Here is a 19,367-nt window from a genome sequence, read left to right as displayed (position 1 = left end):
AAGGAAAACTTTCAAGTCCTGCAAACACTTATGTCACTGTTGTTGACCTCTTTTCTACTGAGAGGAACATGCCATTTCCCCTCCTTTCTTTCATACTTTGATGCAATGTCAATAGCATCTAGAGAAAGCTATTTTTGTTGGGAACAGCTTTTAATAACTGGCTGCTTTTGATCAAGTATTTTTACAGATAACTGTCCTTCCAAAGAACATACTTGACCGCAATGCTCCTTAGTTTCATACATGTAAAAATCAGGGGCAGCCAGACTATGTGTGCTGAGGGTCACTTCCCTCCCCTTCCTTCCAGCAAGACATACAAAGACCAGACCGGTATCATAGGACAAGCTGGGTTATCCTTGACAAGCAAAAACTCAGGTAACACAAGTAACATCAGGTGTAGTGGGAACATAGGGTAAGAGACACCAAAGAAAATTTAGGTCCACTGATAAAAGCTGGGGTACTGCAAGACTCTAGATTTCTCTACTGCAACTCCAGAGAATGTTCTCAGACAGGCGGGGGAAAAAAAAAAAAGAGAGGCCGAAAAAAGGGAAAACAAAACAATCCAAACCCTTCAAAGAGATAGCACACCAGAAACATCCTCCTGGAAACATCTAACTTGTACCACATGGAGCCACCTCAGTTCTTGGGGATTCATAAGCTATCCAAAAGTGGCTTCCCTGCTGGAAGTTGTGTAGCTTGGAGGGGTTAGACCTGAATTTGTGCTCAGCTTCAGCATTTCAGTGCCCATGATTATGTACCTAGCTCTTAAGTTATGTTGCTCAAATATTTACCCCATGTTCGCTGCTCTTTCATTGCACAGTATGGCCCCAGCGCTCCTTCTAAGCCCACCACAGTACTGCACAGCACCGAACCAAAACATCAGAAGAGGAGAGGTGCTCTGCTGGATTTCGTACTCACAGATGAGGAGAAGCTTCTTGAGAGCCTGAAGGCCAAAGGCAGCCTTGGCTGCACTGACCATGAGACGCTGCTGTCAAAGACAACAATAAAGTCTTGTACATCAAATGGAAGACTAGGGAAAACACTGTCCTTATATCAACCCATGAGTTTTGCCTTTTTTCCCCATTCTCTACCCAACGCCACTGCGGTGGGAGTGAGTGAACAGCCGTGTGCAGTGTTTAGTTGCCTGTCAGATTAAACCACAACAAAGATGTTTATTTGAATGAAAGGAGCAATGCTGTCATCCACTTAGAAGCCTATCTATGTAGAGACAACATGAACCTGATTTTAGTTTCTGTTGGGTACAACAAAATTCTGGTGGGTGGCTTGCTTTCCTAGGTCAGCAACTTAAAACAGGAACTTAGTTCACAGAGAACTGTCTTTTCATTATTGTAGCTTTTTGTCTTTAAGTCTTCCTGCAGACTGTAAATACAATTCATACACATGGCCAAGAGAAGACTTTCTAATATAAATTATATTTTTTCAGTGTAATTGGATGACAGTCCATTCTTACATCCAAAATATTATAAAAGCAAACTCAACTGTAAAATTGCAGAGAAAACTACTCTGAAAAAATACTGAGGCAAACTGCAACCACTTCTGTGCTCACCTTACTCAATATTTAGATTCATTTTCTCAAGTATTTTTCTTACAGTTTTCTTGACATCCACATGCACTCTGTGTACCAACAAGACTAATCAGCAACTGCAAACAACTGTAATTTAATCTGCAAATTAACTGAAATTGTAGTAGGTATATTTCTAGTAACAGCTTGAAAGTTTAGGCCATTAAATTCATTAACAAGCTTGAAGATATGAATGTCTCATCTACTTAATTGAGTGCTTTTATAAAAAAAAAACTAAGCCATGCATTCACTTGGTTATATAGATTATTTTGCCATTTATCAGTATAATTTAAGTAATTTACCACTTGAAATTTTAAAATAAAGCAGTGTACTGCAATGTTCCCACATTTAAATGATCAAAAAGAAATAAAAAATTGTGATCCCTGTCTAGATATGAGACAACCAGAAGTGATGAAAAAGGCATCCAACCCAGAAAGCATACAAAAGTTTAAACAGAATAATATATTCCAGGTGACTTATTTATTACTGCCCTGGTTGACACCGTATGTACTGAGAAAGTACGTTTGGCATTCACACTCATGGCCTGTAGAGCTGATTAAAGACAGAAACAGAGTTTTACTCTGGGCAAGCTCTAAGCTCATCCTGTGGATTGAAGGTACATTAAGTGGCTGGAGCACAGCAGAGAAACTCTAGGAGTTAAACCCCAGCTTAGACTGACCTAAAGGCTGAACTCTGACCCCTCTGGGAGGCACACCAAAGCACTGCTCCAAAGGCACCATCCTGACCTGGGCTCAAACACTAATGTAGACACAACCTTTAAGTACCAGAACACACACTCATGGCCACCATTGCTTCTCTGCTTAGAGCTGAGATACTACATCCTACTACATACATAGAGAAGGCTTCTTAATTTCTCACAATTTCTTTCAAACATTTACCACTACATGCTATAGTGTCTTATACTATTTATTTCTGCAGAAATTTGAAAGAAAACATGCATCCATTTATTTTATGCTTCTGTTATTTTTGTTTCCTGAACAGCTAGAGTAGCTCAAACTATGCTTTCTGATTTATGAGTTTTGAGACTTGTCCACATGACACAAAGCTTAATTCCTTCTGGTTAGGAATGGAATAAAAAACATCTTTACCACTGCAACAGCAGAAAACTAAACACAAAAGCTAAAAGCAAAGGACACACAGACCAGCTCCGGAGGTTTAAGATATTAATAGAAAGATAACCTCTCTTTAAAAACCCAAGCAAATTGGTATAGCTTATATCTCAAAAATCCCCCTGGGGAACAGTTCCTTCAATCAGATAGCATATAATAGCAAATGAAGAGGAAAAATATTTTTCACCGAGATGATAATTTTGAGGTTTTCACTTGTATTGGAGCACTTTATTCTGTCTTCCTAAAAGGAAGTGCTCAGTGCCTTTCTAACACTATTGTCCTCTTCCGTGGCAGATCCCCCAGATACCTTTTCATTTGTGGATATTAATTATTTTAGTTGTGTTTTTTCCCCTTTCTGTTTTAAATGGAAAAGTAACATTCCTTTAAAAGCCAATTCAGTCAGGCATGCCTTTTTTTTTTATACTATCAAATAAAAAATCATATTGGAAATAGTACCATACATTCATGTTCCTTAGGCCACCAATAACTTCCAGCATCTTTCCATCCACTTGTGGGTTTACAAGGGTATAGAAAACCCACTCCTATGAGCCTTCATCTGCTACTGGCACACTAAAATCACAAAACCCCAATAAAACTAACACGCCCATTTTTCAACCCAGCACTTCCATATGATTTAAAGTTAGTCCCCCAGGCATAAGATACCACAGCTCCACCTCATAGGTTTCAGGAAGGAAGAAAGAACACCCACTAGTTTTACAGGGCAGATTGAAGACCTAATTTAATTTAATATTGAAAAAAAAAACTTGAAAAAAAATCAAATTTTTGGCACAGAAAGACCTATAGAGACATTTTTGTTAGTAAAAACTTTTAAAGAAGATTATACAGAACAAAGCAGAGCAAATTTGGTATAATGCTTTCACAGCAATGGAATTTTGAATCCCCCGTGAAAAGCAATCTGTGAAGCATTACAGCTCCTCCTGTACATCCCACAAAGACAAGCGAAGAAGTTGGCTAAAAGACATAATTCAGGCACAAACGAGTAGAATATTGTTGCTATTTTGCAAATAGCATTATTTCAGATATTGTGTATAAAAGTGCTACATGATCTAAAGTAAAAAAATATTTGTCTTAATTAAAGACAACTCAATCAGCAAAGCAGCTTTGAAACAGCATGTAGCATTAACATAAACCTTTAACAAAATACTATTTTCAAAATAATTTCTCTATGCATCTATTTTAGCTAAATTCAGAAAACTTCTGAATTTCTCAGCATACATATTTTTCAAATAGGAAAATAACATGAATGTAAAGCCATAAGGTCCTTCAAAGGTCTCATGGAAGGATGTGTGTGTCTATAAACCAGGTACAGAAATACATATTTAGCACCTTAAATCACCTGAAATGTAGACCTAAAGAGAGAATCAATCCCTCACTGACTCTTACCCAACCTCTATGTTCCACGTACTCCTTTGGAAGAAAGCAGTATTTCTGACCAGATACGAAAAAAACCTCCAGAACAAAAGCAGGCTTTAGAAAGAAGTGAGCAGTACTCTAAAAATAGCCAAGGGCCAAATACTGTCTGAGGAGACTGGAGGGACAGCACAGGGAGCTAAGGAGACAGTGAGGTCTTTCATCTTGTTAACCCTCCTCACTGAGCCTGAAAAACCTTGTTGGAGAGCAAAAAGTTCCAGATGAAATCTGTTTGGTAGCTTTTTTAGAAGGTAAATGTCTTCTCAGTGGAAAAACATCAGAATATTGTGCCAAAATGGCAAAACGATTTCTACAGTCCCTCTCCATAGGAAGCACTCTGTTCCCCTCACTTGACTAAGTGACTTGCCCAGTTCTCTTGAACACAAGATAACTGTTAATTTTCTGATATAAGGAAACTGAAAAGCAGCAAGTGGTCAGCATAGTAACTTGTTTTCCCAAGGCACGAGTAATAAACAAAACTAATTTCTGGTTGCTGCAGACAAGAACAGTAGTTCTGCTCTAACAAAATGATCTTGCACGGTGGGGAAAAACCTCAGTGCCAGCCCTTCCCCACTGAGGACACAGGCAGGTGCAGACACTGCCTGCCGCTGACAGCTCCTTGGGGCAGAAGTTATGCTGGATCTTCCATTTTGTTCTTATTATCAAAAGAAAAAAAGCAAGCTGTTTCTCTGATAAAAACAGCTTAAAAACAATATTCTGTAAAAGCTTTAAATTAATTACAGAATAACTGAGCATTTTACAAGAATAAGCAATGATGCTTAACCTCAGCAATGAGGAGACAGAACTCCCCATCTTTCTGGTCGCGCTATTACAGCACTCGCACTGTTAGACACAGACAAATGACAAATAAAACAAAAAATTTTAAAGAACATAAATACAGTGGAAATTATTCCTCACTTGTTAAGAGGCATACAGGTTTGCTTCCACAATGATTCAAGTCTACTGAGCAACACATGGCAAAACGTAAACATTAACTTCTTTCAGCCAGTTGTTTAAGATGACTGCTTTTCTCTGTTTTACACAGGTACAATGTAACCCTTCGTATCATCAAAACAATATTTTAGAGGCAAATTTTTAGAGGTGAAAATACGCATGCAAATTTACAGACTTGTATGGTATTTGAATAGTTATTTTCTCTGCTGTAGAAGTCTTCAAATAGCCCTTTAAAAGAAAGACTGGCTTACCAAACTGCAATGTTACTTCTTGCAAAGGAAGCACAATCCGTTATTCATATTATTTGTGACGTCATAGCATAAGAATGACTTTTAGGAGCATATTTACAGGCAAATGATGTGAGTGGCATCTTTAAAAAGAGGGGAAAAAAAAAAATCTAGTTTAAAGGTAAGTGGGGTGATAAACAGAAGCCTGCTGGCAAGTAGATGCAATTTTGATAATAATATTTCCAGCTCTCTTGCTTCCTCCTTCTGCGTTTAATTGTCCACTGATAACCATAAAATGTTTCCAATATGGTGTTATAACAGCTGAGTTTGTCAGTCAGTTCTCTGGAGATCTGCAATTATATTCTAATACTGTTGAACTTTTCTGCTTAAAAATCCACCAAATTTTCAAATTTTAGTTAAAGCTCCACACATCAATGAGTAAAGACACAGAATAACTCACCAGTGTATACTGAAGCTTTATCATAAAGATTGCTATAGGGAAGGAATCACTTAAGAGCTTGGATAGTTTTTCACTTCAATCACATCTACTTTTCATGAAAAAAGCTACTCAAATGAAACAATGCACAGCATATAACTCCATTTTTCAAGTATAGCTATCCTTTGCACAGTTTGCTCTTAAAAATACATTTGTTTTTTAAAAGAGACAAGAAGAAGTAGCAAAGGGTAAGATTTAACTTACTAGGTATAGGCATTCAAAGTATACCTATTTTTCTCCAAGGAGTGTTGTGGATAGAATGACTCATTCAGATGCGCATAAAGGAGAGGTTAATTTTACCAGGAATATATATGTATATGTGTGTGTGTGTGTGAGAGAGAGAGAGAGAAAGAGAGACGATACGAAAGTATCAACTATCAAAAGAAGTTCTTACTACCTAAAGAACATGGTTAAATGTTGACAAGATGCACTTCAGTTGCCCAAAGCAGCCCTAATGAACCTCTGAAGGCAGACAATAATCAGATCCTAACCTAATCAAAGACTACAGCTGAAGAACTCCTGTTTTTTAGAATATTTCTTTACCTTTAGAATCCCAAGTATTCTGGCTTATAGTACTTTTAGTATCTCCAGTAGGAAACATTTGGTATAAAATACTTTTGTAACCATACAAGATATGAAGAAGGGTGGTCTAACATGTGCCTAACAAACTGTGGGAGAAACACATATACCTAGAACTTAATCATATTTGGACAATTTTCAAAAGGCACGGAACAAAGCACATCTTCAGTACATATGTAACTGGTCACCTGACATCCAGCACTCCAAAATCAAAGGTTACCAAGCCACAAACTGTTTTTTTGGTACTGGAAAACTAGTGGGTTTTGTTTGTTTTTTAAACTTTCTCCCCCAGCTTAAATGGCTGAATCTTTTTTACTTGATTTTTCCAAAAGCAACGAAGTATGAAGGACAGAGCAGTATTTTAGCTCTAGCAGATTGTCTGGCAAAGCTACAAGCCAGGAAAATGGAGTCACGCAAGAACGAAGTGTCAGGCAACTTAATGCTACTGATGCCGCCTATTAAAGACCATTTCTGCAAAGACAAACTCCTATCACAACAACTTATCACCTGCCAAAGCCTCCATTCTGCCCAGTTAGCTTTTTACCTTTTAAGCTAAATAAGTCCAGAACAACTTGGAATGTAACAGGCTCGTAGGCACTACGCAATGTGGTTTCTAGATGGTACAACAGCAAAAAGTTAGGGTTCGGTAAGTATTTTAGATTGCTCCACATGAAAAGAAATCTTTATCAGGCTCCAGTTTAATAATTATACAGTAACTCTCCGCCACCTACCTCCTTACACCACTAGAATACGTTTTTACAAGGCAACTGTGTGTACGTCAGCAGTTAGTGTTATATCCATAAGTATTTAATTGCAACCCTAAATAAAAGTAATTAGGAATATTCTGTGAATATATTCAGATTCTGACATATTAGTCAAACAGTGTGAATAAGTGGGGTGAAGAGGGGGATAGACATAGTATAGATATGGCATTATCAAGTCCTCTTTATGAGAAAAATGTATTTCAAGTAAAAAAGAATTGTGTGCTAAGAAAAAACCCGTAGTATCGATAATCAAACACTCATTTCTTGTGTGTTTTTGATTCTATTGTTTAATTTAAGGATCTATCAATGCCTTTTCTGCTTTGTTTTGTTTGTTTGTTTCCATTTATTCAGCTCCTTGGAACCAGGATTTACAATTACCTAGCTGGTAATCAGTGAAAATGATTTGTTGCTTCAACATAGTACAGAGGGTAGAGCATTTGGGACTAGAAACATATTAAAAAAAAAAAAAAAAAAAAAAAAAAAAAGAGGAAAAAAATCCAAACTCCCCCTCCATATCCCCCTTGAAGAATGAAAAATCACACTTGAAGGGAAAAAAAAAAAGCACAACCTAAAATGTCTTCAAAAAGCTGTTGCTGCCCCAATATTGATTTTGTCGTGTAGAAATTTCGCATCACAAAAAAGCTTTCAAGTAAAAACATTCCTAAATGGAAACTAATGTTTAGCGTTTACAGTGGACATTCATTCAATAATAATAGTTAAGCACAGAAGCAAATTACGCTTTGCATGCCTGGAGCCCTCTTGCTTCCTACGGCTCTTCATCAAAATCACTTCCAAAGAAAAGTGACATTGAAATTCTGAAGAACAGCCGACTCTTGTGAAAACAGCAAGATGTGCTGCCAACAGGAGCGCCTGCCTTTAAAAGCTGATCATGGATCTCAGTCTGGAGTGCTTCACCATTGCTTCTGGGAAAAGACTGAACTAACTGAAGCTGCAGTAATTTTTGAATTGCTTATGTGTGTTACATACAAAGAGTCTGATTACTTCCAAGCTGTTACAAATGCAAGCGAATTCAGTCATTTAAACATACTCTTAGCTTGTTGTAACTGCGAGAACTACCGTTATACCACAAAAAAACCTGTACCATCAGGAAACAACAACAACAATTTCCACTTGGGAAACGGAATTCAATCAACACTTCTGTGAAAAAGAAAGTTGGAAGTTTCTTAATGCTTCAAAATACCCCTCTTGAATAGCCACCTAATCTCTTCACAAAAGTACTGTACAGACCTGAAACACTAGCTAGTTCAGGTGTTGTATTACCCATATCACTTAAGTTTTAAACCCAAAGAAAAACTACTTGTAACATTGCAAAAAATTTAATTAGAATTTTGTGTTTTACAAAATAAATATTAATTGCATTCTCTTATTATGTGAAGTATGTTTTCTTCCCCCAGATATTGAATTAAGAATGTTAAATTAGACTGAATTTATAAAAAATTAGACTAATCATGGTAATAATTACAGAAACAAATTTTGGCTGTTCTTGGTGAAACAAACTCAGACTTTTCACAACAACTCAAAACTTCAGAAGCATAATAATCTACAAAATTGGAGCCATCACATCATCTATTTCAAGCTTCCTTTACTTGCTCCACCTTAAGAACAGGAATTCCCAGGGAAGTACCTTCAAGCTGACAAATGCCACCTTATCACTGCAAATTCTTAAAGCAAATCAGTTTTTCCCACAACTGGGAGAGGAGGCGGTTGCCCATCAGGTATCTTTAATATTGTACAGTTTAGTCTGTTTTTTCCCCTACTCAATCATTATCTTTTGTCTTCAAAGGCTGAGTAAGTTTCCTCCTTTAGAGAGGAAACCTACTGGATCTCTCTAGAAGGGAGTACGTTTATTTACCAAATTACATCCAGGAACAACAATTTGCTGCTGCTCCTACCATACTTTGTTTGTAGATTCATTATCTCATTGCCCATATCAATAAATGTGCTGTATTTGCTTTCTGAAGTTTTCCAGCAATCTGTATTCCATGCAGAGATCTTAAGCCACCCAAACAAGCTGCAAGATTCAACCTAATTCACCAACACTTAACTGAAATGCTGCTTCTGCAATACAAAGCTAGACATAAGTTTTGAGGGAATGCAGTCTTTAAGATTAGATGCTTTCCTCTGTAACTCCTCAGCCGTTGACATGGCAGGCCCACAGCCAGAACCACAGTGCAGTTCTATAAACGGGTTGATAGTCCAGTTCTAGCCAATTCCAATAATTACCTCCAGTTCTCATAGAGGGAAATCTGGAGACTTACAAAAGGACCTCAGCATTATGCACGATTAAACTTTACTGCTTCAGAAACTTAAGTAGTTCAGAACAACCACAGATCACACAGAGTCAGATTAAATGTCTGAAGCAATTACTCAAGAAAAGATGTATCAATGAGAGCAAAGTCAAGTTTTTCTCCAGATGAACAAATTTTTCCAATTGTCTACAATGGCAAGCAATTTTTTACTTTAGGATCAAGCATACTCCAGAATCAAGCATAATATTTTCTTAAATATCCAAGTGTTGACCCAATACAGAAATATTGATCCTCTTCATTTTGCAGTTAGCCATCACTGAGTGTCCCTTTAAATAAAATCTACTGCAAGGGAAAGGAGCTAATGAGATTTCATTCTTAAAATAAACTTCATATAATGTGTTCTGTCCAGAGCAGGTGTGCCAAACTCATTCTCACCAGGGGCCACAGGAGTCCTGCAGTTGCCTTCAAAGGGCCAAACGTAATTTTAGGACTGTATAAATGTAACTACTGCTCCATCTACACAGTCCTAAAATTACATTTGGTCCTTTGAAGGCAACTGTGAGGCTGATGTGGCCCCTGGTGAAAATGAGCTTGACACCCTTGGTATAGAGTCACCTTACAGAGAGCCTCTTTACCAGACAGACAGCTTGACAAGTGAGCTATGTGAGCTATGCTGGCGCAACAAGTGATCCAGGAGGCAGAAAAGGATGACTCTAAACCACCAATATTTCTAAATTTGGATCTTTAGCTTTTCTATACTGTAAAGATGAAATCAACAGTATACTTGCATCACATAGAAAGGAATTCTGGAAGGCTATACAGTGTGATAACACTAAGACTTTACTCATGAAAGAATGCAATGAGTTGCTTGGATAAGAAAACAAGAGGACCATCATTCTTTGGCAAAATGTTTGAATTTCTACAATTATTTTGTCAGCCATATTTGAGATATGCTGTTGGTTATTAGAAGTACTTCAACAAGACTTTGACCAGCTAGTTTCTTGCTATGTTTTGAATAGATTGCCTCTGAAATTGTTCTTGAAAAAAATTCAGATAATGATGAATACCAAATGCAAGGCTGACAGCCTGGGAAATAATGAGCTGTTAGAAGCTTAGGTCCCAAGATTCTCAAAGCTGAGTGTCTCAAGACTGGGAACCAGAAGAAAGTTATAGCAACAGTGAATATCCTGATTCAACTGGAATGAAAGGTGTCATCAACAGACTTTTGCACAGGAGTTTGCAGTAGACCTTTCTGGCAGTAAGAAAAACTACAATTTCTGCCTTCTAGCAGAGTGGCTGTTGAAAGGAAGTGCTATCATATTTGAAAGAAAACACTTAGAATCAAACATGTTTTTAAGGTAGTACATGAATTATTACTGTTCCTTTAAAAAAACCTAGTAAATGGGTACAGAAAAGATAACTAGGGGATTTCTGAGATTCTGAGCTCAGCTTTCCTTGATTATGAACTAGCAAGTCCCTTCTACAGGTAGCTGAAGTTTTACCTGATATCATGAATCACATAACACATCTGTTCTTCAGATTAAACCACTGTTGTCATCTGTTATGACAACAAAAAATAGACAGATTGACAAAACCTGTTTCTGAAAGAACTCAAAGGACAGCTTTAGTATGCAGAGTCGTTCTGATAGGACAGCCAAAAATGAATAAAGTAATTTGCTTTAGTTCAACCAGAGTTCAGAGATTTATTCTATGTAAGAGTTTCAAAGACTGGAGGCTCCCTGAAAGACTTCAGATTAATACCACTCTATAGCAAAGTTACTTAATGCTTCTTTCTTGACTTTAGTAAAAAATACGCACTAGAAACCCACAATCCGAATGTAGAAAAGCAAAAGGCATTTCAGATGTTTTGAAAATAAGCTGAAGTCCAAGCACAAAGTACCATTTAATATATATTTTTATAATTTACCCATTTGTTTCAAAAATTATCATTTTTCAATCAGTCAAAAATATCATCTACTCAGGACTGATGCAGACATTATCAGCAAGAAATGTAGCTAAAAAAAAAATACTTCATGGAGCTATACTTCTATAAAGGAAGTTTAAATCCTGCAAGCAAATTTTTGTTGCTAATAGATATCACTTCTAGTTATCAGATTTATTCTCACTAGTTATTCAGAGAGGAACACATCCCTCTTAAGATGAAAAACATGTCTTAATACAAGTGTTGAAATTTCCATTCCAAAGGAAAGAAATTCTCAGAAAAGCAACCTTTAGCCCTTACATCAGACTTACACAAGATGAAATTACCAAAACTGGCAAAGCACTCGCCTTGGCACTGTGAATTGAGAGCACTCAGAGAGAAGTTTATTAAAAAAAAACAACAACCAGAGTGCACTTGGAACCTGAACAAAACATATGAAAATCCAATGAAATATCTATACAAATTTTCAGTGAATACATGATCAAACCCATCTGATGTACATGAAGCCTAAACGAAGTTAACTGCTTAACAACAGATACAGACAGAAATTTGGTTTATGAGCATACTTCAAATAACCACCATACATTTTAGCTGTAACCTCTCTTGACTAAAATAATCCATCCAAACACTTCATTGCAGCACTGCATCAATCTGCTTCATGTTTGCAACCTTCTTCTTTCATTCCCACTCACCCACAGGGGAAGGTCTCATGTTGGTGGTCAACCTGTGCATAAAACAGAACAAAAAAAACCAACCCACCTCCCCACACTAGAAAACTGCCCTTTATCAAACACCAAGCTGCAAAAGCCCATGGACATGGTGTGAACTGTGCTTTGGCAGCAGAGAGCTGTACACCCAGAAAGCTGCCTCCCAGGCCCTGTGCTTCAGGGAGGCCCAACGTGCAAGCCGTGGTAGTTCACTAAAGTCCCAGCACCCAGCTCTCCCGCAAAGGAGCAGCTGCCTCTCCTTTACTTCTCTAGAACTTCCAACAGTAAAACAAGCCCTTAAGCTTATTAGGAACTGGAGACCTCTGAGGAAGACTCTCCATATCACATAGTGACATTAACAGAAAACAGAATACTGCTATAACACACAGTTCGGTTTCCTACTTGAAAGTTATTAAAAACTACAACATAGATTCTATGAAAACTAATACTACAGCATAGGTAAATGAACTGCACAATTTTTTTATTTCAGTGTCACTGCTGGGCTCATTTCCCATTGTTTAAAGTGCTCTCTGCTTGGACAGTAATTCCTCAGGCACAACTGAGGCCCATAAAGAGGCACTGGATACCAGGGTGTTTGTAATACAAGTTATCTTTCAAAAATCTGAAGGTTACCATCATACTCTTTCCCTCAGGACTTAGAATCTGACTGCAAAGCCTGCACTAGAACATATGAACATATGGAATGGTTCATCTGGACTACAAGTTCACAATCTCACATGAACATGACTACTCAGAAAGTATTATGTGACCTATTAGAGAGCAGCGTAGGGGAAAGGGACCCGGGGGTCCTGGTGGACAGCAGGATGACCATGAGCCAGCACTGTGCCCTTGTGGCCAGGAAGGCCAATGGCATCCTGGGGTGTATTACAAGGGGAGTGGTTAGTAGATCGAGAGAGGTCCTCCTTCCTCTACTCTGCCCTGGTGAGACCACATCTGGAATACTGTGTCCAGTTCTGGGCTCCTCAGTTCAAGAAGGACAGGGAACTGCTGGAGAGGGTCCAGCGTAGGGCAACCAAGATGATTAAGGGAGTGGAGCACCTCCCTTATGAGGAAAGGCTGAGGGAGCTGAGTCTCCTTAGCTTGGAGACTGAGAGGTGACCTCATTAATGTTTACAGATGTATAAAGGCTGAGCGTCATGAGAATGGAGCCAGGCTCTTCTCGGTGACAACCAATGATAGGACAAGGGGTAATGGGTACAAACTGGAACACAAAAGATTCCACTTAATTTTGAGAAGAAACTTCTCAGTGAGGGTAACAGAACACTGGAACAGGCTGCCCAGGGAGGTTGTGGAGTCTCCTACTCTGGGGGCATTCAAGACCTGCCTGGACACCTTCCTGTGTAATCTCATCTAGGTGTTCCTGCTCCAGCAGGGGGATTGGACTAGATGATCTTTCAAGGTCCCTTCCAATCCCTGACATTCTGTGATTCTGTGTGATTTTTTTTTTTTTTTCTGCTAACTCCCACTCACCACTAAACACTTCCAATATCTTAAGATAAATTTTAGGTGTATTACAGAAAACCACACACCACTTCTACATGCCACACCACCGGAAAATAGCGATAGAGACTGCACATATCAAATTCCTGTTTTGTTGCCCCAATTCCTTTAACATTCCAATTTATTAAATTTATTTATTAATAAATTTATTAAATTAAAGTGCACCCTATGTCCTAGATTCAGTAATACAAGTGAAGTATTTCATCAACTATTTTCAAAGTCTGCTCTGCATCAGAAAATAGGCAAGTCAATAGACACATAGCACACATACACTTGCTATATAGGGCTTCACATCTCCACTAGAAGTTTCTGGGATCTACAAACTGAAAGAGGCTAAAAGCCAGCCTTTTGACATCTTGCTCAGATTATTTTATCAACAGCATTATTTGTTTCATACGTCTGTCCATCCTTCTACCAAATATAATATTTTGAGACTGTCACAGCTTTTCACCTTGTTTTTCCTCTTCCTACAAAGACCAGTATTAAAGCACACTAACATGGAATATATTTGTATATTACATGTTATTAGGGTGACTACTTCACAATATGCAAGTTTAAAGCAAGGGGAAAGACAAGAACTGCAAATATGCTTGCTGTCACTCAAGTTTCTGTGGAGACAGAATGAAATCAAAATACACTTGAAAAATAAAGCAAACTGTGCACGGACCATTTAAAGCTTAAAATATCTCAACTAATTAGACACCTATTGTTGCTATGTATATATTAATACTGGAAACTAAACATTCAGTTTTAAGAACAAATTCTATCTGTGCTAGTCTCAAAAGCTTTTTCATGTTATGTACCACTAATCACTACTAACATTTATTTTAAAAACACTCGTGAACTTTCATGGTTTATAACTCCTTATTTGCAACTGACAGCAATAAATTTCATGTGTGGCATTCTGCATTAAGCGGAATTTCATTCCAAGTAGAAAATTTCAGTAGAACTGTAAGGGGGCTTAAGTCCAGCTTCTGCTGAAGTTTGGCTCTTGTTTGCTTCAACAAAGGCTAGATCAGAGCTCTAACAGCAATTCTTTTATTTAAAATACATATACAAGAAGCAGCTCAGAAAAATACTTATCTACACAAAGAACAAGACTATTTAAGAATAAAAAATTAGTTTACCTCCTTTAGATTTTCTAAATAAAAGCTCCAAATGTATTTTATTGTTATGCAGTTCACAATCACAAGAGGCTGGTTCAATATGAATGTTCTAAACAACTATACTTTTTAAAAATCTAGTAATTTGTATTTCAACTTTTTACACCGTATGAAACTCATATTCATTGTTTGGTCTATGCAATACCCTTTTAACATGACATTTGTGAGATAAAGGCAAGCATTTTATTAAGTTGCATAAGAAGCCAGGATTTTAAAACAACTTTAGGCTGTCGAATTGCAACCTAACTGGTACCTACCAAAAGTCAAAGAAAATGGATGTAGGAAAGATGTTGCATTTCCGCCTCCCTCTCTCAAAAAGTAACTGATTTCGTAAAGATTTTTTTTTTTTTATTCACCCATGAGAATTTTAGAAGTGGCACCAATCAGAGAAATGATCAAGGTATTCTGTAGATTTAACAACGAAGACTAACACTCAACAGAAGTGCTAGATTTCTGTCTTATAAGTGCTATGATTCTGGTGTCAGTAACTACTGGAAAGGTGTAATTGCTTACCAGAAACCCACAGTCTCTGCAGGCCTTAACTCTGCCAGGAATGAGCTGAGCCAGAACATGAGAGTACTAGATCATATTTTGACTCCCCTTCTCTTCTTCATCTTTTGCTTTCTGGAAACTCTCATAACTAAAATATGGACATCAGGGTGACCATAACAAGTTGCGAAATAATGATCTAAACAGCTGGTCCAGAGTGGATTTACATAATGAATAGTTGGGACTGGTCTTTGGAGTACAAAGCCTCTGTTTTCTTAATGTGGCAAGAGATCATGGTGTTCATGTTAACAGACAACTCGTGACATTAGGCTATATGACAAAGCAGAAATAATTGAAAATTATTAAATACAATTTCAGCTTCATTATGCTAACACCCCAAAGACTCCAACTTTCAGAACAGAAACCTCAGATCTTGATGGGCCATGTATGCTTGTGTAGCACCTACCTTTTAGAAATGTGGTCCCCAGAAACAGTACCTAGTTTTTTTGTTGACGTGGACTAAGCTCCTAAAGATTTTAATCCCGCTGTCTAACACTGGTCTTACATTACCCCTCTGGTACAGTATCTCTTTAGCACATACAACACTAACTGACCACAAACTCATTAAGATCGTGGGCAGAGGCTCCTTTCTGTTAAAGAGCTTTTCTCTGCCTAAAAGACACTGGTTCAGCACCTGAACCAGCACTTTGTAAGTATGTTTTCCAGTACTCTATTCAAGTTCAATCCTGGATGCAATTTACCAAATTGACAGGGAAACTCTTAAGAGGTAGAAAGGTTAAAAATAGAAAAGCTACTTAAGAAGCCACTCAAAGGCTTTGTTCTAGCAACAACACTACTACCTCTACATGGCTTCTGAGTACAGAAGTATTGCCAAGCTTACTTAGGAACTTTCTTATATAGAGCAAAAGTTCATTACAAATGTACTTGCTCTATCTTTGCAAATCATACATGGGGAGTGATATTTAGCAATAATCCAAAGCAATATCCTTTAATATGGTTCTTTCTGCCTTTTGTTTTTCAGAATTTGGTGCATTTTCTGTGCAACAAAACATCATAGCACTAGGATGAATTAACCGTGACATCCCACCGCTATGCCTTGCTGCTTCAAATGGTATTCTAAAAACATTAATTACTGCCTTGCTTTTTGTAATCCAAACTTCATTTAGGAAGAAATTTTTCTTTTAGCAATTTGTGGCAGATTAAATTATTTTACCTTTTAGACTAACATTTTTCTGAAGATGCTCAATTACCAGGAATACCCGCAATAAACCGAAAGGCCTGTGAAAGCTTCCTATGTAGCTCTTTCTGCAATAAACCTGACAGAGCAACCTTGCTACCACAATCAAAATCTCCTCCTCCTTAAGTTCTACTACTTATGTTATCCTTCATTAAGGGAAAAACTATTAAAGCTTAAATTCTTATGACTTAAAACTGAGTCCAGTTGTGAGACTAGAAAGAAACTAAAAGGCACATTTGGATCATGTCTGGACTTTCAGCCCTTTGTGATACAGGATGATGATCTCAGAAATTCTGCATTAAAACTGCTATAATCTTAATCTCATATTGGTCTCTACTGTTAGGCTTAAAAACTACTAAGAGGCTGCAGATTGAGAACCATTTCTTAGCATATTTAAAATATACGCTTGTTTTACCAAGTTCTACTTTACTCACAAATTGGTTGGTAGTCATCATTTAATAATGGTGGGATGCTAAAATAGTTTTTGCAAAAGAGACTGGCAAGTTAAATTTCTTTCTAAGAGACTAAAGCAGAAAAACATCTTAACATAATTTTAATGAATTTCCCGTATAAAAATCTCAAAAATTCAGGATGGAAAAAAAACATAGCTTCCCAAAACCACACTTTATTTTACTTAAAGTAACACTGCAGAGGCCCTGGTCCTATATCTGACTCAGCATCAAACCTACTTGTAAATAAGTGCAGTTCAGTGGTCTTCAGTTCTTTTAAAACAGGTGATATCCTGATTCTCAGACATTTACTATGACCATTTCCTTAAATCAACCCCAAAACATTGCAGAGGTAAACATGACGATTTCAGAATGAAAAAAAAAAGTTACCTACATACAGAGGTTAACAAAACATGAAGACCGCTTTGTTAAAATCATACCGAATTGTGCACAAAGACAAAGAAATATCATTAATGCTTCTTTTTACATTTGAGAAACTCATACCTGGGTATTCTGCCTGTTAAGCTTCTTTCACTTGATGATGATGATGACGACGATCGAGGTCTCTGGTCTGTTTTCATTCCTAGAGTCTCTGTTGCACTCATCTGAGGTTTTTCACCTTTCTCTTCTGGCTTTTTTTTTTCACTATCACTTTCATCACTTCCTTCTCCTAAGATGTCATCCACCTGCCAAAGGAGTGGACAGTCAGTGTATCTTCCAACAGACTATTATATATCAGTCTTCCATAATTACTGGATTTCTCTTAATCTTTAAGAATAAGCTTCAGTTTTCCTTGGACACCTCCTTGAAAATTCAAATTAAACCTCAATGTCTTCACCACAGTTTCTGCAACAGCTCTAACAATTAAATATATTCAGTCTGTGTTTAGATACACATATACTCATATACATGATATAGTCATATCTGAAGGTGTTTGCACTTTATTACAACATCAACAGCTATAAACAATCAACTATATTATGAAAAAAGTGTTGTCTGTTTAGAAGTTAAAGGGATATGTGTTTTATACAATTGTAACATATAATAACACATATTATACATATTTGATACTATTACAGAATCACTTGGGCAGGGCATATTAAAATCTCTAGTTAATTAATATGCTTATATTTACAGGTATATGTTGATGAACACATAACCTTAAAGAAGTGTACTCCTAAATAATACAGTATGAATGGAACAGAATGTACAGAAGCCCACTCTAACCAGATTGTCTCCTTATGCTAACTAATAAAGGCAAAACTATCAAAACATTCACACATTTCAAATAATTGTTTGGTCTTTGCTTCTGAAAAGTTACCTGGGGTTTCATACTCCCCTAAGAACAAGCTAATTTGCTCTGACAGGTCTGGAACTGCTCAAACCACCACTAAAAGCAAGTCATACTCATGAGCTACCCTACTGAGCTTCAAAAGGTTATACTCTGTTTGAGTCAGCAATAAGCCTTCAGAAAGAGATGAAAACATGAGAAAACATGAAGATTCTACAGTGTCTCTGTTTTCCTGAAGGCAAATGACATGGTGAACAGTCTAGTTATTGTCATGTGTGGGTTTTTTTTTTGTTTCATTTGGCACAAATATGGCATTCTTTTGAAGCTTGGACTGCCATTTAATATTAGAATTACTAGGATGATTATAAACATAACATGCCTCACTTCTGTGGAAGGGCATTTAAAATGCATGTAGAAATCACAGAAACATGACAGATTTTGAAAATGATTGCATATGTAAACAATTAATGTGGGATGGCCCTTATAAACCACTTTAACTAGAAAAGCACCCAAATTACAGATTCCTGCCTAACTGTTGACTAAGCTGCAAATTGTGCTGAAAAAAAAAAATAGAAAGACTACCATCTCCATCTTCCAGAATTCTCAAAAGAAACAGAAAATAAGCTACGTTTTCATCGAGGCAGTGAGATTTAAGCCCTTCACTTGAACAAATCAATAGGTAAAAAAAAAAAAAGCACATTCATATTTAAGCAGCAACTATCTATCTAGACACACCACTAAACTTAATTTTTTTTAAAAAGCTAAAGAACAGAGGAAACTTTCAACCTGGTTCAGACCAAGGCAGATACTGATGTACCAACTTCAACTTCTGCTTGTAACATTAGATTTTATATGATTGATACAAATGGAACACATAGGACTTCAGAAGAAAATGCCAGCTAATACCAAATTTTACTGATAAGATACAGTGAGGAGATGTTTACTCCTTAAACAGTACCATAGCACCTATCTTTAAAATACTTAGACTTTTATAACACAGCAGGAATGATTAACATTGAAAAAGAAAAATGATTCATCTCTTGAAGATGACAAATTGTTCTATTTAGCAAGAGAATGAAAAGCCTGACAATTCTTTTAAACACCTGATTATAAAAGC

General features: G+C 37.0%; 1 protein-coding gene across 5 annotated transcripts in view; it reads right to left on the bottom strand.

Annotated features, from left to right (window-relative positions):
- Positions 1–19,367, bottom strand: part of CTDP1 (CTD phosphatase subunit 1) — a 114,445-nt gene that overhangs the window by 21,081 nt on the left and 73,997 nt on the right. For all 5 annotated transcript variants that reach the window (XM_065052270.1, XM_065052269.1, XM_065052271.1 and 2 more), the window contains exon 12: positions 17,464–17,645. In XM_065052270.1, the coding sequence (XP_064908342.1) occupies positions 17,464–17,645 (182 nt within the window). The remainder of the gene's footprint in view (positions 1–17,463; positions 17,646–19,367) is intronic.

Source organism: Columba livia, chromosome 2, assembly GCF_036013475.1.
Source record: "Columba livia isolate bColLiv1 breed racing homer chromosome 2, bColLiv1.pat.W.v2, whole genome shotgun sequence".
NCBI lineage: Eukaryota > Metazoa > Chordata > Aves > Columbiformes > Columbidae > Columba > Columba livia.
This window is presented reverse-complemented; position numbering and strand designations above follow the sequence as displayed.